The sequence below is a fragment of the Coturnix japonica genome, chromosome 11 (assembly GCF_054131305.1).
Source record: "Coturnix japonica strain WE chromosome 11, WE-NBRP24, whole genome shotgun sequence".
Classification (NCBI taxonomy): Eukaryota; Metazoa; Chordata; class Aves; order Galliformes; family Phasianidae; genus Coturnix; species Coturnix japonica.
In genome coordinates, this window is record NC_140673.1 from 22,149,096 (window position 1) to 22,171,196 (window position 22,101).

Genomic DNA, 22,101 nt, shown 5'->3' on the forward strand with positions numbered 1-22,101 from the left:
CTCTGGCAAAGCCTTGTCCACATGCCCAGCAGCTCACCCCAATCCTACGTCACAGGCTCTTCCTCAGCCACAACCATCCACAGGGATGGAAGAAACCAACCCATCCCTTGGCTGTAAGAAAGCAAATTTTGGCTTTGCTGATGTAGCCTGGAGGCTCTGAGCTGTTCTGCCTGTTGAAGAGTTTGATAAGTTTGCAGCTACCCAGAGCATTTGTGGTGCTTTGCTATATTCCACAGGGAAGAGAGGAAGCAAAGGAATTTGCCTCCCTAGGAATCAAGAGAGACCTGCTTGCTTGCACCTGCCAAGCTTCTGCTGCTGTAATAGCTTTCACTATTTGTCACTGTGTTGAGTGTTTATTGTTTCCTGGGCACGTGAGTTCCTTCTCCACCCATCCTCTCTCAGGGCAGGGAGTGCCACATCTCCTGGTGGTGAATGGGCACAACTGTTGACTTAAGAGCACTGTGAACAGCAGGTGAGCACTGTCCTGCTGCTTGGGCCACCAGAGCTGTGCTCCATGCTCCTCACCTGGAGGCAAGAGTCGGGGAGTGCGTCACATATTGCCAACATGCGTCATACCCTTGGCTGTGGGCAGGGACGTGGGACATATCCTGGGGGGCTGTGGGAGGAGCACACCTCCATGGCCAGCCCCAAGGAGCTGTGAGCAGCACAACAGGACCCAGACAGGAGGGCCACCAGACTGCCCAGCTGCAGAGGAGGACATAGCCAATGACAAGGTATGTTCTGTTTTCAGAATGAAACCAATGCAATCCTACCTTGCTGCACAAACAGCGGTGTCACCTCTATGGCTTGGGATGGTACAGTCAGTGAAGTAATACTTGAAGGGTCCTTCAGGCTGAAGTCAATGTCATGCTTATTGGTTCAGCAGGCTCGTGATACCTTAGAGCTGCTGGGAATGGCTTGTTAGGTGGACTTACTTTTAATGGGGCAAGCTTTCAAGTGCTTCTAAGTGCTTTCAAGTGTTAATTGTTGCTTGTTTGGCACCTTGGAATGGTGGGGTGAAAGGGGTTAGGTTGGGTGAGGGCTTTGAGTTGTGTTCCCCATAAAGAGCAGGCTTCCTGGTTTGGGAAGACCAGAGAAACTGGCTTGTGTGCTTCTTGGGCAGGAATTAGATGCATTTCAAGATTAAGCTACAGTCTCCATGCGTTTGGGTGTCACGATGTTAAGAGGGAATTGTGTGGGTAAGTGTAAATGAGCTCTGTGTGCAGAGATCCGCCTGTTTGCAATGGGGAATTTTGGCTTTAATTTCTGGTAACTGTACTTCAGGTTGTTGAAACATTTCAGTCCTGAAAAGCATCTTGCAGATAATGAGGCTATGGGGAGGCACTGCTCCCAGAGAGCTTCAGACTCAGGAGTGGAGGTGGACAGGGGGCCTTCCATTAGCAGCGCAATTAATTAGCAAGTACGTAGCCAGAAAGTGCTGGGAAAGAGGGAAATAAAAAAAAGAGAGAGCGGTTTTGATGCCTTTTGTGCAACCAAGAGCAAATGAAGCCTGCAGATGTCTGATATTTTACGGGGTGGAGGGAACCATCGATGGCAGAGAAAATGGGGGAGGTGGGAGATGATTCTGCATGGAGCACTGGGGGCTGCCAGGAGAAAGCCTTTGTCCTGCAGCCATGTCTAAGCAGGGTTCTTCTAGGTCTGTGTTGTTTGCAGTTTGTCACCGCAGTGGGGCACAGCCAGGTCCACCTGCCTGTAGCTTAGGCCAGCTTCTGCTCCTGCTGCACTGCAGCTTCCTGGAGCCATCCAGGGGATCTGGCAGCAGCTCTGCTTGTCACGCAAGCAGCTTAACTCCTTTGCTGCTGACTACGTGCGTGCCAAAAAGCTCATCTGTCTCCTGTGCTTCCCCTGTTGCTATCTGCACAGCAAACATTCACATGAGCTCATCTAGCTGCTGGTCTCTGCAGCATGGGGCTCCCCGCTCACACCTTCTTCACCCTGTTAATTATTACAAGGGAAGCGATGAAGGCGAACGTGCACCAAAGTCCATTGTGAAGGCGAAAATCATTAGTTCTCCCACAGCCATGAGCCAGCCGACCCCAGCCACCATGGAGCCACCCGTGCTGCCAGGGGAGACTAAAGCTGTCTTTGGGGTAGCAGACATCATCGTGGTGGTTTTGTATTTCGTCTTTGTCCTCGCTGTTGGAATATGGGTGAGTGAATGGGTTCAGCTCTGCCTGGGGCAGCATTTGATTCTTTCCAGACCATTTCTGTGTACAAAGGTGTCTGCCTGCAGAAGGCATCCTCTTCACACACCATTATCCCAGGCCATAATGAGCAGGTCTGGGAGTTGACACACCCACGAGCCTCTGTCCCAACATGGAGACCACTATGGGGTCACCCCCTGGAGGCTGTTCTGAGGGTGGTGTAATCCTCCTGTGCTGCAAAGTAGCCTCATGCTGAAGGGTGTACAGGAATGGGACCAAGGCAAAAGGAATGCAGTGGCCAGGGGTGAGAAAGCTGAAATGGGACGTTAGAAGCTTTGGAAAGGTTAGCAATTATTTATTTGTGTTGCTTTGTGGAGGCCTCTTTTATAGAGATCTGTAGTGCTCTGGTTTGCTGAAGTGTTTTTCTCATTCCCATTGAGCACATTCCAGAAGTCATTAAGTTGGTAAAAGTGGCTTCCTTCCAAGCCTAGACTACCAGAAATCTGTATGAAGACAGGCAAAAACAGTGTCTGAATCCTGGCACACTTAACAGATGCTCTGAGCAATTCTGGAAGCTGATGGGGATGCCAAAACTTCAGGCTTCTCCCAGCTTGGTGGCAATGCTGCTGTCTAGTCTGAGTGCTGCTATGCTTCACCCTGCCACAAAGCCACCTACAAAATACTGTTCTGAGAAGGGTAAGCTAGTAGCAATCAGAGAAGATGGACTACGGTGGCAGAAGATATTGCTTGAAGGATGTTTTAGGCTGCTGGGATGTGCACTGGGTCAGGCCTGAGGGTGAATGAATGGAGGAAAACACTTTCATTTTTTCCTGTGTTTCCAGTCCTCAATACGAGCAAGCCGGGGAACCATTGGAGGTTATTTCCTTGCTGGACGATCCATGACCTGGTGGCCTGTGAGTGAAATGCATTGCTCTCGTGGTTTGAAAGCAGTTTTAAATGTAAGGAGGGTAGGCCTAGGACCCTGTCCATTCAATTTTTGACCACAGCCTTGAGGTAAAAAGGATCCATAAGGAATCACCCCAGGCAACTTTGCTGATGGACTGTGGTGTGAAGCTGCCAGGTCCAAAGGGCAGTTCAGGATCTTCAATTTTTTTCTCAACTTCCAATTCCTCTGCTAAAGGCAGCAATAAAACTGTGCATGCAGGTGGATGTGAAGGAGATCTGGCTGCCCATTTGGGTCTCAAACTCTTTGGCTCCAAGTCACCAAAGATTCTGTTGTCCTCAAAACTGAGAGAGCATTAGGTAATCTAGCAATGTACTATCCAGTAAAGCGCATTTAAAGACTGAAGTAAAAATAATCCCAAAGCCCAAGACTATCTGAGCCCTGGCTATTTAGAGCAAAGTCAAGATTATAGACTAACGATGTAAGGGATATAAACTTCAAACCACCAAAGTATAAATCTTCACTATGAAGAAAAAGGTTCTATTGAAGGCATCTTTTTCTTGAGAGTGAAAGGTACATATAAAGATAATTTAAAGTTTGAAAGGAATAAAACCACCACGGGAATAAATATCCTTCTCAGCCAATGCCAAAGTCCAGTACCATATATCTCCCTAGTGAGTCGTGGGTAACAGAATGCACTTCTCAACCAAAACAGTGGGTTTTTTCTTTCTAATCTTTTTTCCCTTTGTATGTGCATTGCCCATAAATTCACAAGGCCAAATGAATTTGACATACGTATGTGTCTGTAAGATAAGTTATTTTTAAACATTTTTCTTGTACTTTTTGGCTCAAACTGCAAGTAGCCACAGACTCTGCTGGGTACAGCCTGACTCTTGGCACTTTCAACTTAGAACCCGAGGTCCATAACGACCTCAAATACTGTTCAGTTTTGGAATTTGTTAGTCCATTTAGAGAGCTGACGCTGACTCTGCAGTGCTTCTTCCAGGGTCAGCTCCTCATAGCCTTCACCTTGAGTACGTGACCAGCTTACATCTACTTTCTTTTACAGGGGTGACGTATTTCTGTGGTGTGTTTGCCTCAAATGAGCCCCAGTGTTACGTTGCTGCTCCTTCTGTACATCACCTTCTGTATTTTTGTGTGTGATGTAGATATCATGAAAAGAGTTTACATTGCTTGAATGCACCAATTGCTACCCAAGTGGCAAATTCAGGTTGCAGCAGCCAGCTCTCTAATCAGGAGTTTTCATAGACAAGAAGGCAGAGCTGCTGGCAGGATCCATTGTGAGTGTTCATTCCGTATTAATGTTTTACCTTGCTTAAGGATGAGAAACAGATCAAATTCCATCATCCTTTGTTTCAGTTTTGCAGTACTTGGGAGAGAAAAATCTCCTCCCAGAAGATGTAGCTAAAAGCAAACATTGTCTGGAGAGAAACAGGCTCAGCTTGTCCTTAGCATCACTTCTCATTTGACCCTGAGAGATTTGGCATTGGTGTACAGAAGAAAGTGAGGCTATATGCCAAAGAAGAGTGGTAATTAAGTCTGCCGTGTTTAAATCACCTTGGAGTTTGCTTTCTTCCAATTGGAGTGTCAATGAGCCATGGTAGGGACAGTGTTAAAGTTAACTTGAGGAATTAGCACATTCCATAATGTGGAGCTGAATATCTTTGAACCCACGTGAGCACGGTAAACAATAAAAAGCCAGCACATTTTCAACACTGATCTGGCTATAGTTCAAGGATATCCTGCCTTAGAATGAGCTTCAACAGAATCCCTATGGCTATGCAAACCACCACATGCATGCTCAGTGCAAGACTAAAAGAGGTCAGGATGTCTGCAAGGTGTGGAGAGTAGATCCCAAAGGGTCAGCAGGGTTTCACATTTCCAGCTGTGTACCAAGGGAATTAAGAAATCCCTCACATTTCATAGACACTAAGTGGCTGCCACCACCTTCCCTCAGCCACCCATTTCCTGTAAAGCAGATGCTTATCTCAGGAGAACCATTGCCAAAGTGAACCCTGATTACCTGAAGGAGGAAAACCCAGCTGTCCTTTAACACTCAGGTACCTACCTGCAAGGAGATAGATAAACATCCTGGGGGAAGGGGGCACCTGGGGGAAGTACTGGGGCTGGTACAGAAGTTCCACATGGTGATTTGATTTTGTGTGCCTGTGCCATGTGTTTCAGATTGGAGCATCACTGATGTCCAGCAATGTGGGCAGTGGCTTACTCGTTGGCCTGGCGGGCACTGGAGCAGCTGGGGGTCTTGCTGTCGGGGGCTTTGAGTGGAATGTAAGAGTCTGTTATGTTGTTTACTAGGATATCATGGTTTGCAAAGGGACTGTGGGTTTCTCTCCAACATTATACACTAAGAGTATTGGCAACACCATTTCTTGGGGTCAGGGTTAGTGGGTAATATAGTAGTAGATGGGTGGTTGGACTGAATTGATCTTAGAGTTCTTTTCCAACCTTAGTGATTCTACAATTCTAAGTTTTCAAACCTCAGGAGAGAACATTCCAGAAATTGAGACAGCCTTAGAAACACGAAATCCGTTTCTTTTAGTTTAAGTGGAATCCACTTAAATGATTAGCTCTTTGACCTTCCCTGAAGCACATAGCCATATTTTTAAGCTTTAGTTGCTGCTTATGGAAACTAAAATGAAAGATAATGAATGCTGAATATATACGTGATTAATCGCATGATTCTGGAAATAGGGTCTTTATGCTCCTAAATTCAGTGCAAAACCATGAGAATCGGCAACACTGCATTTACCTGTCAGCTGCCAAAAAGTGATTCCTCTGGGGTGAATGTTTGGGTGTGAAGGCAGGTCTCATTCTACCCTACTGAAATGCCCTGGAAAATTGCCACTGACACCACATGGAGCATGAAAACCAGGCCCTTTGTGTGTGATGCTAATGATATTTCTCAGCTGCAGTGATGAGAAGAGAGACTAGTGCCAGCCTCACAATAAACATCACTCACCTAACTCTAAATCTTTTGTCTGTATCAGCAGAGACTGCTAATGGTGCCAGATACTTGCCAAGCACAAGCAGGACCTGGCCCACCAAAGGCTTTCTCCTGAGTTATCTATTCACTGCAGCTATTTTTTTTTCTAAACCCTTAAGATCACCTTTAAGTCCTTTGTGAAGAAATCTGAGCCTGCTTTCAGGCTGATGCATGTAAGACATATCACTGTATTTTAAGTAAATCTATTCGAGTAATTTTAGAAGCCCACGAAGACAAGATTGTATGTCAAGGCAAATCTAACTCCATGAGTTTAGATTCATTTCTTTCAAATTGGAAAGGGACCTTAGGATATGCCATTATTCTCTTCCTTCAGCATGGGACATCACTTAGCTGCAGGGATCATATGGGCATCTTTTACCTGAGCCAATCTCTGCCACTGCAGGAGACACGGCTGTTCTCCTCAATCACACTCAATCTCCGTCCCCAGGGCTCGGTTTCATTTCTGATAACTTAAAGAACCAATCAAAGTAAAATCTGACTAATGTAAGGTATTTGGAAAAGAAGGTAATGTCCAGAACATGAAGGAAGTGAGGTCTGATAATTCCGTGACTTTTATTTAAGTTCAGATTCTCTTGTCTGGGCTTTTGCTGGGTTTCAGAGAGGAAATACATGATGGGAGATGCCTTTAAAACTTTCTAAAAACTCTTCACCTGTGGTGAAGCAGCTGAACTGCCCCTTTATCTGCAAGTAACAGAAGCAGATCTGCTTCAGCCTGAAAGGAGAACATCCCAGCAGAGTCTTGCTGTTGCTTATTTTTATGCTCCACAGGGAGAGTCTGCTGCCTCAGCCTCATCACTTGCTAATCAAGCAACAAACAGATGCTCCCATCCTTTTCTGAATCACTTAACTCTTCACTGCCACCGCATCAATGATTTCTAAGGCCACCAAAAACAACACGAAGTTGGAAGAACGGAACACACCATCTCAACCAAAAGTTCTGAGCAGGGACAAAAAAACCTCAAGAGTTCTTCCCCAATACACTGCATAGTGCCTCACACTTCTTTCTTTGTCCACTGGGAGAGAATAGAAGAAAGGTGTTTTGGTGTGCTGAATTATGTGCCTTTCTTTTCTCCCTGTCCTTACCAGGCTACCTGGGCTCTGCTGGCTCTTGGCTGGATCTTTGTACCTGTTTACATCGCAGCTGGAGTGGTCACTATGCCTGAGTATCTGCAGAAGAGATTTGGAGGGCAGAGGATACAAATCTACATGTCTGTGCTGTCCCTCATTCTCTACATATTCACCAAGATATCCGTATGTATCAGATGCAGCCCTTTTGGCTAGGGAAGGGGTAGGTCATCCAGGAACAAAGCAGGGATAACTCAGATGTCCTTGAAAGGATCAGCTCAGCTACCAGGAACATGATCGGTGTTTTTCTGTGGTTCTGTGTTAGTGTGCTACTTTGCTCACATAAAGATCTGCCTCTACACTGACAATGAAGATCTAGCTTGAGAGAGAGACCAGTCATTACACAGCAGTGCACGCTGAGAAATATATAGGAGTACAGCAACTAATTACAAAATAGTGCAAATGCCACAATTTTTCTGACTATTTTTCCCTTCTATCAAACCAAATCTTGGGCAATGTAGACAGGGGAATTGAAGCATTACCCATCTGAGGATCTGGCTGGTTGCATCCTATAGACGTGAAATTCTCTTAAATTATCATAAACCTGCATTGTCCTAGAAATTGTTTTGCTTTTGTTTTTGTAGTTGATTTTTCAGCATTAAGAATGTTATTATTATTCTTCATTCTTTCTATCTCTGGTGCTGTATAAAAAAGGAACAGGGAAAGGAATAGGTTCTGGCTTAAGAGAAAACTCAGTGTCCTTCCTGGATCGCTTGCAGCATTGTACCCTGCTGGTAGTTAAATGCAATGTAAGCTGCTGGGTATTTCATTTCATTTAAATGCCATTAATAAAGAAGAAGAACTTATGCTCACAGATTTGATAAGCCCTACCTGTGCCCTTGGAGGGAGAGGTCTGTATTCCAAAGTCCATTACAGAGACTGAAAATGTCAGTCTCTTGTCTCCAGCTGACTGCTCTGTGGCAGCACAAATTGGTGTTGACTAGACCCTATTGAAGTGTTCAGATCTCAAACTGCCTCAAAAGATGCTGAATGGAGATGAGGCATCTTTTGCTGCTGGCTTCAGTGTCCTTCCATGTTTATCATGTCTCAGTTTTTGGGAAGTGAATTAAAATGAGCTCAAGGCTGGAAGTATAGGATGGATTTCCCAAGTGATGACTGTGTCATTCACTGCTGCTGTCACTGCCCCCAGGTGTTTTGCTCTCTGGGTTGGAGTATTGCCCAAGATGAAGCCTTGGAAAGTGACTTTTGGAGTGGAATTGAGTACATGGAATGCTCCTTTAGCAGCGCAATGTGCACAGCTACACCCTCAATGAATTTGGAGAAAAAAGACCGATCTTTCTGAATAACCTTCAGCACAGCACTATTAGCCAGTGCCTTCCAGAGCAGGACCCTGGCCCCAGTCATTGCTGTTTCATCTCAGTGGTTTCTTCTCTGTGCAGCTAATTCATATGAGGCTGATGGATGTGGCTGGTGGAGTTTATGGGCATGATAGGTGCTTTCTATTAAGCGCAGTGTCTTTGTTTGTAGAGAGCTCATTTAGCAGCTGGCTGGACAGCAGGCAGTTGGATACTAGAAAGATTTTTCTCCCTGTGCTTTTTGCCCAGTGTATGTAATGTAAGTTAGCAACTAGGACATTGCAGAGCCCTCCCTGCTTACAAAGAACAGCAGAGATCTCAGTGCACAATGTTGTCGAAGGATTGATCCTGTACAGCTAGGGAGCTGTTTGCATTCCCTGCTGGGCGAGCAATGACAAGAGATAGAGAGAGGCTCCTGCAGTGTCCTGACAGTCTCTGTCCTATCTTGGGGTTGCAGAGAGAAGGAGCTGCATAGGATGCTTGCTTTTAAGGTGTTTATTTATGGAAATCTTGTCCTATCCTTTCTGTCTTGCTTTCCAAATGTCTTTACCTCTATCTCACCCCATATCAGGTTTACGGTCATTCTTTAGGTGGATTTCCCAACACGTACACATCTCCCATATCACCTTCTGCATCTGAACGATGTTATCTGTATAATTCTGGGTTTCTCCTGGTTTTTGGTTTCAATCTCTCTGGCAGTAGGTCCAAACAAAACAAAGCTGATGGTGGTTTCTGTATTTCTAGGGAGGTTCTCAGCAGGTGTGACCTGTTTTACTGGAATCAGGCTGCTGACCTTTTCATATAAATAAATCATAGCATAGGATACCAGTGATACTTCAGAGGTCTTTCTAGCTGGGAGTGTCTCACGGCCACTAGGTCACCAGGACATGGTGACGCTCAGAACACCTTTCCTTCTGTGCATGTACAAACACAGGCTATATGTCCACAAAGCATGGGATCCTGTGCACCATGGTTGGCTTCACAGGCATTAAATGGTGTGGGAGTTTCCATCTCTGTCTTTCTGTGTCAATGAAGATCAAGTGCCACGAAGGTTGCCTGTAAAGTAGCCCTCATTTTGATGGCTTTGTGGTCTGTTGGGATAAAGGACTTTGATTTTCATTCTGCTGCTCCCAGCCACTGTGAGCTCTGATATCAAGGAAGCATTCTCCTTTCACTGAGAACATGAAGGTTTACTGTCACACTCCCACACTCTCCTCCTCTCCCACTTCACCTCTGTAATGTCTTTTCTTGTCAGTGCTTTCATCTGCAGAGGGCTGCAGCCTACTTTATTAGATTTCACTTGTATAAAGTATTGCTATCAAACTTCCTTTTTCAAATTGTTATTTGATTATATTCCAGACAGATATCTTTTCTGGAGCATTATTCATCCAGGTCTCTTTGGGCTGGAACCTCTACTTGTCCACTGTGGTCTTGCTAGCTGTGACCGCTGTCTACACTATAGCAGGTAAACTGCTGGCTTTAAAACACTAAACTGTGGGCAAACCTTTTAAGATGTTCCTCCTGGGAGGCCTTGGGGCAGCTATAGGGCCATAGGGTCCAGCTCTGTGGCAGCCTTCCCCAATGAATCCATTCTGAAATAACAGTGCTGGGGCCAAGGGAGTCTTTTTCCCAGATGAAATACAGGTTTCTATGTAAGTGGGGACACACTCTATCTGTTGTCTGTCATTCTCCTAACAGGTGGTCTAACAGCTGTGATATACACAGATGCGCTGCAGACCTTGATCATGGTACTGGGAGCTTTGGTCCTCATGTTTATAGGTAAGGGGAACCTGCAGTGGCATCACTCACTAGCTTAATGATCCCAAGCCCATCAGAGCTTATCAGGGTACTTCACCCTTTCAGGGCAGGTGCAGAAATGAGTTTTAATCACTCAGAGAATTGGCACTGGCACAATCCTCATTTGCCAGCAAGTCAGACTTCCTTCATGCTTTGTACTACCTGTCTGGAGGTAAGGTTCTGGATAACTTCGCCTCCCTACTTTGGGGTTGTCTGGAATTGCCAAGAAGCTTAAAGAATTGCATCCCCAGAGACAGTTTCAGTTCTCACTGTGCTCATGTAAATTCAGAGCAATTCTGCTGATTTTCCATGTTGACTTTGGGAGTTAACTGTGGGTTCACCTGGGTGTAACTGAGAACTATAAAAAAATAAAATAACAAGGAACAGACCATCATTAGTCTTTGCTTTATGTCTTCCTGGCAAACAGAGATACAGTTAACCCATGTTTCCTTTCATACCTCCTCCTCCTGCTCTTGGAGGGCATATGAACAAAGAGTAGGTGCTGAGGACATTGTGGGGATTAGGATAACAGAGGTCTTCCTGCATTGATCCTCTTCCAGGATACACTGCTAAAACCACAAGGACTCTGGGCAAGATCCAATTTAGTTCTGTACACACTTGGACTGCCAAAAGCAAGGGCAGAATGAAAAGTAAAGATATGAGAGGAAGAAGATAAGTAAAAAGAGCACAATCATTAGACTCAGATAAGGAAATAAAACTAAATTATTGGCATTTTCTTTTCAGGATTTGAAAAAGTTGGCTGGTATGAAGGACTTAAGGAGAAATACAGCACAGCTATACCCAAGGTCATAGTCCCAAACACAACCTGTCACCTCCCACGTGAGGATGCCTTTCATTTGTTCAGGGACCCCATCACAGGTGACATTCCTTGGCCTGGCCTCGTATTTGGCCTCTCTGTCTTGGCTCTTTGGTGCTGGTGCACCGACCAGGTAAAGAAAGACTTTTCCTCTCTGAGAACCCCCTGTAGTGTTATTTCCAGTCCACTCCTCACTTTGTAGATCTGTGAGCTGAAACATGACTGTGTCTTGCTGTGCAGGAGTTACTGCCTCTGCTACTGGACTAGACCACTCTTTAGAGTTTCTCAGCAAGCAGCTACTTTTGTGCACTTCTTGGGTTGGGGAGAGCTGGGGATTTTCATCCAACTTAAACCTCCTGTGGGCTGCAGTTTGTGTGATGAGGATATAGCAGTATGATCTGGAGCTGGATCTGCAGTGACCTTGTGTAGATCTCCAGATAAATCACTCAAATTCCAGCAGGTCTCTGATTTCTCATCCCAAGCTACAAACAAGGAAAACTGTATTTATTTCTTACTACATTTTGTTATTGTTGTTCAAGGTGGGATAATCACCAAAACCCACCACTGAACTTTTACCGAATCAGACCAGGCTGCTTCATTGCTTGTCTCTTGCTGCCGTACAGCTGCTGCCTCTAGTCCCCAGGGTGGCTTCATTTCAGTCAAGGGCGAAATTATTTCTGTAAGGAAATTTCCACTCTGCCCTCTCCCATAGCCTGTGCACTGAGCTCTGAGCACTCTGAGCAGGCTGCAGTCACTGAGATGGGAAGGTTGCCATTGACATGCAAAACAGCCTGGGATCCTGTTAGGTGAAAGTCATCCATGAGTATGATAGGAAGGATGGATTCTGCACTCTTTAAAGTGCTTCTGTTCTGCTTCCCACTCTCCTTCTGACCAATTGCAGGTAATAGTTCAAAGGTCTCTCTCTGCCAAGAACCTCTCCCACGCCAAGGGTGGATCAGTGCTGGGAGGATATTTGAAAATCTTTCCTATGTTTTTCATTGTCATGCCAGGAATGATCAGCAGAGCTCTTTACCCAGGTAAGCCTTCTCATGTTTCTCACTGTAGAGCTTTACACCTGCTATGAGCCCTAATACCACACGGGTCCTCCAGCACTTTCACACCTCAGGCATACTTGTATGCATTCTTGTTGTACACACGTGTTCTCAAGCCTTTCCTCCTCCGTGCAGTAGCCCTCCTCTGTGGGGAAAAAAACAGAATTCCCCTCATGTTCTCTCACAAGGAACGTTCCTTGCTTATTCCTTCAGAGCATACCACTTCCTGGGGAGAATGCCCTGGTTAGGAGGTCCATACTTGCTTTAGCTACATTTCAGCTTCACCTCAGATTTATATGAACTCACACAGGGCATCAAGATTTGTTCCCCTGGGTTATACATCTTGCAGCTCAATAGAATGTATGTGACTTCTTGTTCTTTTCATGTCTCCTACAGATGAAGTGGGCTGTGTGGACCCAAGCATCTGTAGAAGGATCTGTGGAGCTGCGGTGGGTTGTTCCAACATTGCCTACCCGAAACTTGTGATAGAGCTCATGCCTGATGGTGAGAAACTTTTCAGGAGGTGGGCTTGAGCCAAGCTCTATGCAGGATCAGATTGCTTTTATCCATCCTAAGGGCACTGAAATCTTCCTGCAGTTATCAGACACTGGGATGCTAAAGCAGTGCTGAGAGGACAAAGGTTTAGTCCTGATTTTTTTTGCTCCCTCAGGGCTCCGGGGTTTGATGATTGCCGTGATGATGGCAGCCCTGATGAGTTCCCTCACCTCCATTTTCAACAGCAGCAGCACTCTCTTCGTTATAGACATCTGGCAGCGGATCCGTAAAAATGCTTTGGAGCAGGAGCTGATGATTGTGGGCAGGTCCTTACATTTCTTTATGTCTCTTTACTGGCACGCTAATAAAACTTGGTGCCAAAAACGTAGAACAGAAACACAGCTTGGGAAGCAGCATTACAGTGTCCAGCTTCATCTCAGATAGAACCGGTCAGAGGGATACAATGAGCTCACTGCTGTGCTAGGTAGATCATTCCCTCTCTGTCCGCTAAACTTAGCAAAAATACTGCCTTAAATCTGCATTTTAGGAAAGGCAAAGATGCTCTGGAGTCGCTGTCACTGGAGGTCTTTAAAACCACGATCTTCTTATCAGGCAGGTTTAACACATTGCAGTTGCTACTTTTTGGGGATAAGAACAACCTTGATGAGGTGGGCCTCCCAGATCTCTGTGTCTGTGATAAGTTATAGTGGCCTTTACAAGCAAGCCTTAGTACTGCATTGCATCAGGGGCACATAAAGTTCTCCTCTTGGTAGCAGAATTTAAGCTGCATTCTGCATGTTTGTGCTATTTCCTTCTCAGTTAACAAGTACTGTTTCAAACCTTTACCCTGGAATAGGCAAAGGATACAGGCTGATCTGATTATAGTAGAGAATGATTTTCTCTTTCTCTGTGTACACACCATTATTAAGCATGATGTCTGGATTTATGCGTAGGAAATTCTCAAAGTGATTGGAATTTGCTGCAGAACTTCATTTTGAGGTTGGCTCCTCCAACAATTGAGCTCATGCAGTTTTATCCTAACCTTCCAGAGTCTTCATCCTCATCCTGGTAGTCATCAGCATCCTTTGGATTCCCATCATTCAATCATCCAACAGTGGCAAACTCTTTGACTACATTCAATCTATAACCAGCTATCTGGCTCCACCAATCACAGCGCTCTTCATCCTGGCCATTTTCTGCAAGAGGATTAATGAGCCTGTAAGTGGCATGTGAAAAAACAATTGATGCACATATTTAATTTCATAGAATAAATAATTAAATCTCCCCTCACTACCCAGTCTTGGAGATTCCTTAGACTCAAAACCGGCCCAGCTAAAAAGCATGATGATTAGAAAGCATTTTCCTGGAATGTATTAGTAGATCTTAATCTCTCATGTATGTGTTTTGCTTCCAAGAAGCCACTGCAAACAATGCTTCTTGTCAGTCTCATTTGAAGTCACAAAAGCCAAAGATGTTTTACACTTCAAGGATGGGACCTCGAAGTCTAGTTGGAGGCATGTTGCTAGGACGAGACATTCATTGTCTGTGCTCTATCAATTCCACGTTCAAGAGAAGAAAAATAAAATGAGGATTTAAAACTAATCCTCCTTTGATGTGTGTCAGTATGGGATTCTATCAGGCATAAAAGGTTTTGGTCTATGAAAGAGCTATATTAAAAGAAAAAGAAAGAAAGAAGGAATGAAAGAATGAAAAAGAGGAAACCTTCAGCCAAGGGTATTGTGCAGTGACTTTTTCTTTACGCTTGCCTTTCCTCAGGGTGCTTTCTGGGGCCTTGTGTTTGGGCTGGTTATTGGTCTCATTCGGATGATCATGGAGTTTATTTATAGCGCACCATCCTGCGGTGAGGAGGACAGGAGGCCGACTGTGCTGAAGGACCTGCACTACCTCTACTTCGCACTCATCCTCTGCATCCTCACCGCCATTGTCATTGTCCTCATTAGTCTCTGCACCCCTCCAATCCCTGAAGAAAAGGTAAGTGACTTTTCTCAGAAACCCCATTTGGTTTCCAAAAAATCTCTAGGATCTGTCCTTCTCACGCCGTGGCTACGAAATGGTGTGTAATGCTGCAAAAAAGCACTTGCTCTGTAGCTTTCTGTTCCCCAGGTCTCACAGTGTTAATGCTTCCTGAGGCACTGAAATTGAGTGCGAGTTTCCATGCTGACATTGGAGCTGGGCAGACACCGCAGCCCATCATAGCTGGAACAGAAAGAAAAGAAGGGGGAAGGAGAGAAAATCATATTACAGAGCACTGCTGAGGAGAAATTAAATATATCTAATTGTAGCATCTACTCTGTTTCAGCAGAGCCAGCATCAATCTTGCAGGCAAACAAGATTAATAACTTTTGCAACATGGGCATTTAGGAAAATTGTCCCAATGTGATCTCAATTACATTTAATAACTTTGAGTCAGGCACAACTTTCTTTTACTTAACACATTAAAACAGTGCAGAGTTGGGAGGCTTTATGTAATAAAACCTCGGAGCAACTCTTCTCAGTTCAAAGTTTTAAAGCAGCTGTCAATATAACAAAACTGCCATCTACCTCCAAACAAAGTTACTGGGCAGGTTTAAAATACATTCTATTTTATTTCTTTTCTAACTGCGTGAGGAAATGAGGGTGATGCTATCACAGCATTTTCTATCTGTTGCTTCCTCACAACTTGCGAAGCATTAACCAGTGCCATCCATGTTTGATTGAACGTTAGTGGTGTCAAAGATACCCAGCTCCTAAAGATTACATGAAAGCAGGTGCTCAGATAGAGGAGAGTCAGAGAGAGATTGTCTTTGTGTCTGCTTTGAGATAAAGTCTCAGCTTTTATTAGCTATCAGAGGATCCGCATGGGAGAGAAATACTGGCAAGGAGGCACCATTAGTTCTGCAGCTTACGTTGTTCGCTGCTGCTCAGGGGTGGCCAGATGGTTGCCAGCAATTAATTACTGTGGTTTAATGAGTTCCCACTCATCATCTGACCTGCGATAACTAAATGTGTGCAGTGCTCCCTTCCCACAGCAATAGCAAGATAAGATGCATTAGCATAGCACTGGCAAATAGTGAACATTCATACCCAGAGGTTCAGAAAGCGAAGAAACTGTCCACAGCACCTGCAGGCTTTTCGGTCTGAGCTCAGAGGTGTAAAAGTATTTTCTCTTAAGGAATGTGTGTGCTGGGGGAGGAGGTACAAAAAACATCTTGTAGATGGGTGAATACCTTAGAAAAATTAAAGTGTAATCACCAAGACTCAGAACCAAGTCTTCAGAAGGACTGCTGCCTAACCTGCCTTCATATAGGAACATGCCTTTGTCTGCCATATCTGTCTGGATTCTGTGAACAACATGGGATACAATCCACCCTCCCTTAAGGAGATGGTGAATGGCCTAATTATCTAGTCAGATCTTGGCATTTTGTTAATAATTACATCACTAGTGCTTCCTCACTTTGTATCATGTAGTTAATGCTGCTAATGCAAAATGATGTGGCAATGGAGTGCTGAACACAGGGGCTAAAATAACCATCTGATTATGGAGACATCAGATTGAGGGCAGCTTTTGCAATGTGGTTTCCCAGGGTGCCCTGTTGAGGTGCTAACCCTAACTGCCTCATCATCTCAAGTTGGTCTGTGACAACATTGAGATGGTCCAAGGACGGAAATATTGTGGGAAGAAGAGCAGGAGGTAGAAAGCAGAGCAGATAAATCAGGCCCTACATCTGGCTGAAGCTGCCACCTGAACTCAGTGTTTGGCCACAAGCTACCTTGGGTTGTTGGGTTTTGGCTTGCAAGAGAGGAAACTTACGGTGAAGAGACTGTATGTCCCTATAACGGTGGCTGAAAAGTGGTGATGGACATCCTGGCTGGTGTGTGAAGCTCCGGCCCTTCCCAGTCCCACTGCAGAGCAATTCACTCGGCGAGCCTCAGATCTTCCCCCATAAATATCACTTGGGGCTAATCTGCCAACCCTTATCTGTGCAGCACCTAGAGAAGTAATGATGAAAGATACTATATAAGGGCTAGAAATTACACCATTTATTATGTCAAGCAAAAGTAAAAGAAAAACAAGCTGCTAAAGTAAAAGCCAAATGAAATACAGTGATAGATCAGATTTCAGCAGATGTAAATCAGGATAGCTCCACTGCCTTCAAAGACCAGCAACAGCTGCTGTGCACAGTTATGCCACTTTATACAAGCTGAAGATCTACACAGGACAACTTTAAATATTGAATCCCAATTCTTTTCAGATAGCAAATGGGAAAAAGGAGAAAAGAGATTTGTATCTGATGTTAGAGAGGTACGGCTAATGTGCCCGGCTTTAAATGAATTACAATCTGAGAACTGCAAGCTGTAGCATTTTCTCCTGCTGTTTTGGACACTCTCCCATCCCTGTGGTGATTGATGCTGCGCTGGAAAACAACTATGCAAGGAATTTGTTTGGTATGCTCCAGAGTTCATATGTCTTCATTGTAGGTAGTCCATATTGTGTCACGCTGTCCTTGAAAACCCTGCAAAAGAGCTTACAATTAAATTTGAGACTGTGAAGCTGAAACACAACTGTCAGGTGCCAGATGGCATTTTGGAACAGAAGGATTTATTCGAGTTTACAAACAACAAAAGAAAAACTTTGCTGAGTTCTTGTAAACTCCCCTGTCCAAGGAGAATGTGGGGGTGAAAAGGGAGAGAAGCAGCTCCCAAAATACAAGTACTAGACAAGCAGGTCACCTCCTCTGGGCTCAGGGCTCATGCTGACGTGCTGATGGATCAGCAATTCCAGCTGATACACTCTGGATGTTTTCTCAGTGTGCTGTGGTCTGAATTCACTGTATTCTTTAGGTGTGCTGCCTGACAGGAGCCACCAGGCCAGCTGCTGGCCTGACACCACACTGTGTGCTGGGCTTCCAGCACAGAGGAAAAGGGTGACCTTGAGGAATTTAGCCATCCCAAAACTACTCTGGGGAGGTTGAAGCTGAAGAATGCGTTTGAGGCTTCACCAAGGAACCCTCTGGGCTCCTGGCTTGCTGTGTTGAAGAGGTTAGCACAGGCAAAGCACCACTTTGATAGAACCAGAATGGCTTAGGTTGGAGAGGATCTTAATTCCAACCCCCTGCCATGGGCAGGGTTGCCAGCTGCTAGATCAGGCTGCTTAGGATCCCATCCAACCTGGCCTTCAATACCTCCAGAGGTGAGGCAGCCACAAGTTCTCAGGGCAAACTGTTCCAGCTTTGGGGTGGTTCAGCAATGCACTGTGATGGGGTTACCTGTGTGTCTGTGCTGCTGGAAATGGCTCTCATTGGCAGTACCTGAGCCCCAGGGAATCTCCAGCCCCTGCAGCTTTTAGTGCAGTGCAAAGGGGGATGGTCACACAGGTGACATATGGGAAAAGAAGCAAAAAGTTTCTCAAATCCTTCAGTACTCTGAAACTTTGATACGTTCCAGTGACATTTCCTAAGTGATTAAAAAGGGGAGAAAAAAAAAAGAAAGAATCCTAGAGAAAGATGAGGATCATCAAATCAAAGCAATTTAGCACATCGTGACAAGAAAGATTAGCCCTGCCCAATGCTCATCTTGGTTGAAAATGATTTAAATAAAGCTATAAATCTTCTGGAAATTATGCAACGTTTTGTGTCAGCTGGAAGCTGCCGCCTGGATTTGTGTGTGTGAAATTCAGAAATCAGACTCATGTTCCTTTGTAAAGTGACCCATTGGAGATGTTTCATTTCCATACGGGCAGAGCAGGGACACAGTTTCTCATCAGGCAGATACGTGACCAGGGCTTCGCTGCTCCAGTCTTGTTCTATGGAATGTCCATGAATGTCCAGAACAGCTCTCCCTGCCCTGTTTTGGACCTGTCCCCAGAGACAGCCTTGACTTGCATTCCCATCTGGGACTGGCAGGCCATAACCTGTGTGTTCTCCATCCTTCTTTTCAGCTTGCTTGCCTGACATGGTGGACGAGACACAAAAAATCTCCTGACATTGACCTGAAAAACTACAAGAGCGAATCAGCACAGATGAACCCAGCTAATGGAGAGCAGGACTTGGTCGAAAGTGCAGATGCATGCAGTAAGGAGGAAGCAGGTAGGAGCTTAGATGTGTACAAATACACTTGTGTGTGTGTGAATGCATAACCAGGACCACACAGACACACTTGTCCAGCCACAACACGTGTGACGTCAACTGTTGGAGTAAAGGCATGTTTTTATAGCTATACCAGTTATGGAGATGGGAGTAATGAAAGCATTGTGGTTTTTAGTCTTCCAGACAGATTTGCCAACCTGTGAACCAAGAAAGGAACTACTTCTTTTTCTTTCCTTTTTTTCCAGTAGAGTAAGCTTGGGTTTAAGTTACATGCAGATGTTCATCTACTTAAAACCTGTTGGTAATTTCTTATCAATTCCTAGTTCTCTTAACTGGTTATTTTATTTTTTATAAACAAATGTCTCAGTAATTTGGTAATTAGTGATGATGGGAAAGGAAATTTCGAGTACAAGAACTGACAGGTTAATGAGTTCTTGGATAACACCTTCTTCAAGGCCTCACGACATTCTGCCTTTAAAAATAAAGGTTATATTTGGAAAGTACAGCCACTGAAATACACACGGCACAGGACTGACAATTAAAACACATATTTCACCTGGCCTGTCACATGCCATAAATAAGCCAGGAATGCTCTAAATGCACCATCATGCTGTCAGGAACTTGTGAATGCGGATGGAAGATGGGTCTTGGAGGGGGGGGGGGGGGGGGGGGGAGGGGGGAAGAAGTCTGTTAATTAACTAATGACTGATTGGCTTTGCAATCAACTAGCTGCAATCAGGCTGTGCTATACTTGGTAGAGGCAAAGCTTTCTCCTTCCACTTCCCATCACCACTTTCCACCTCCTATCCCAGGCCATCCCACACCTTAAGAGCCATTGCAGTTTGACCAACAGAATCTGGAAGGAGGAGGCAGGGAATTGTCCCCTCTAGATGGTAACAGCAATATTTTTCTCTGTGTCTCACAGTTCCAAAGCCTCCCTGCTGGAAAACACTATATCTGTGGTTCTGTGGTCTGTCCCCCGGCCCCACGCCAACTCTGTCCCAGGAAGAGAGAGCTGCCCTGGAACGCAGACTTACCAGCATTGAGGAGAAGCCCCTCTGGAAGGCTGTTTGCAATGTTAACGCTCTTCTCCTGCTGACCATTAATGTCTTTCTGTGGGGATATTTTGGCTGAGTTGGTGTCGGGCAGCACATGGTTTTGGTTTACTACAGGTCTTCTCTTCCTCACGTTTGAGCTGGAGGCTTCGGCTGACAGATTCTGTTGATGGTCCCCATGGTGCCTGGGTACGGCCCTTCTCCAAGGTACTGCTTGCTGGAAATGCCTGTGGGGTTCGGTGGTGCCATTCCTGAGCCAAGCAGTGACCAAGACTCAAACCCAGTTGCAAAGGATACATGAGAAAGCACGTGGGTCAAGCCAGCAGAGCTTGGTTCAGCTTTAGAGCAGAGCCAAACCTGACAGAGAGCAAAGCTCTGGAAAACCTGGGGCCTCTTTCCCCTTGTGCAACCTGACTGCCCCACTGCTTCAGGGGAAGAACTTCTGGCTTACATTGTTGTGGGGAAGGAGGCTGAAGCACTTCTCACAGGCTTTTACATGGCCAAATTGAGATGGGGTCAGAGTGTTATCACTGGATTAGTGACAATCCAGGCTCCTGTAGCTATCCCAAACCTGTATTGGATGATACCCTCCCACCCCCCCAGTCCCTGTCCCCTGCTCCATATTGGCAGCAGACAGGCCCCCCCCACCAGCCCCTGGCCTGTCCCTATTCACTCCCGGATGAATCCTGCCTTTAACAGCATTACCAGCAATAAAAGTGCCTTAGTAAAAAAAGCCAATTTTGACTCCAGGTTATTGTGGCTATATATCCTGCACTGACACACCAATGTCTCCCTGGGACCACCATGTCATGGCTGTGGGATAGAAATGAACACTCCTCCATGGGCCAGGTCACTTGGACTCCAGGCCCCTCTGCCTCCCCTTGGGACTACCATGAAACATGCTACAGCCATCACATTTTAAACCATTTTGTAAAGAAAAGGTGGCAATACCCACTGTTAATAGCACTGCATAGTGGTTAAGACCTGAAAAGCCTGCAGAAGGTTAAAAATCCCCATAGAGTTGTGTGATCCTTTACTCCACCATGTCCAAACTTCCAGACATGGGCTGTGCAGGGAAGTGAGGGCACCCTGTGAATCACAGTGCCATGAAGATGAAAGAATCACAGAATGGTTGGGTTGGAAGGGACATCAAAGCCCATCTACTTCCAGCCCCAGCCATGGGGTAGGTGCCCTCAGCACATCAGACTGCCGAGGGCCCCAGCAGCCTGGTCCTGGGCGCCTCTAGGGAGAGGACATCCACATCCTCTCTGGGCAGCCTGTATCAGTGCTTCACAACCCAGAGTAAAGAATTCTTTCCTAACATCTAACCCAATTTTCCCCATTAAGTTTTGAGCAGGTGGTGCCCAGATTAGAGGATGCGTCAAAACATTTACAGGAAATCAAGTTACCAGATGCGATTAATAGCTGGGTGATGCCTAATAACAATGGACACATTCCTAACACTCAGGCTCCCACCTCCTTGTCTGAGGCAGAGGTGATGAGTGCTCCTGAGCCACAGAGCTGCCCCACAGCAGTGCTTAGCCCGATGGCTTTCATTATTTATTTTTTGGACCACATACCCTGTAAGCCATCAGAAAAGCAGCACAGAGCATGATGAGGGATAAGGGGAAGTTATTAAAAGCATTTGAGATTGTTCTTTCCCCCTAAAAAAAAATGATAGTTTTGGAAAGTTTAAAAGTAGAGCTTACTAAGCCTTTTACTTCTAATGATACAAACAGTTCTGATCTGGGGAGTTCATGCCTTGACTCTTCCCTTCCCCATCTCAACCACAGATCTTGGAGGACAACGCCTCCAAGGATGATGCCTGTGTCAGTTAAACAAAGGAGAATACATCCCTTAACATTGGCCACAGAAGGAAGGGAAAGATTCTATTTCCCTTCTGGTTGAAGACTGGAGATGAGGAGAGTTCCCTTTCCATGCTAGTCCTCATTTCAGTCCCTCTGCTCCTTCCTTCTGCCTACACCTGCGTGAGCTTCCTTTGCACCTCCAGCCCTTCCATCCCAGCCTTGTTCATCTGTGGGTCACACCTGAGCAGCACGGAATGAGCACATTCATGAGGTCAGGGGACTTCTAGCACCACCCCCAGGAGATGTGCACGGGGAGGCAGAGCCCAGCCATGCCACAACCACAGGCAGGATCCCCTGGGAGCAGGCTGTCATCGCCGCAGAGCGCGGCAGCCTCGCTCCTCACTGTGCTGATGGATTGCAATATCCTAACGGGAA

General features: G+C 45.5%; 1 protein-coding gene and 1 long non-coding RNA gene across 5 annotated transcripts; one reads left to right on the top strand and one right to left on the bottom strand.

Moving 5' to 3' along the window:
• The first annotated feature begins 432 nt into the window (after positions 1-432).
• SLC5A9 (solute carrier family 5 member 9) lies at positions 433-20,613 on the top strand. Of its 4 annotated transcripts, none has more exons than XM_085512338.1 (15): positions 433-734; positions 1,974-2,171; positions 3,008-3,079; positions 5,275-5,379; positions 7,202-7,366; positions 9,916-10,021; positions 10,255-10,335; positions 11,098-11,303; positions 12,072-12,207; positions 12,619-12,726; positions 12,893-13,043; positions 13,767-13,935; positions 14,494-14,709; positions 18,656-18,803; positions 19,729-20,612. In XM_085512338.1, the coding sequence occupies exons 2-15, from the start codon at positions 2,043-2,045 to the stop codon at positions 19,935-19,937; spliced, it is 2,001 nt and encodes a 666-aa protein (XP_085368464.1). In that variant the 5' UTR covers positions 433-734; positions 1,974-2,042; the 3' UTR covers positions 19,938-20,612. The 4 variants fall into 4 exon arrangements, with proteins under 4 accessions (XP_085368464.1, XP_085368465.1, XP_015725995.2 ...); XM_015870509.3 differs by lacking the exon at positions 433-734 and adding an exon at positions 1,078-1,199; XM_085512337.1 differs by lacking the exon at positions 433-734 and having other exon boundaries at positions 1,881-2,171; positions 19,729-20,613.
• On the bottom strand, positions 13,776-18,657 carry LOC116653752 (uncharacterized). Its single transcript, XR_014933053.1, has 3 exons — positions 17,985-18,657; positions 16,529-17,231; positions 13,776-13,913 (listed from the first exon to the last, which is right to left on the bottom strand). It is a non-coding gene; the product is annotated as an uncharacterized LOC116653752 (long non-coding RNA).
• Positions 20,614-22,101: the final 1,488 nt, after the last annotated feature.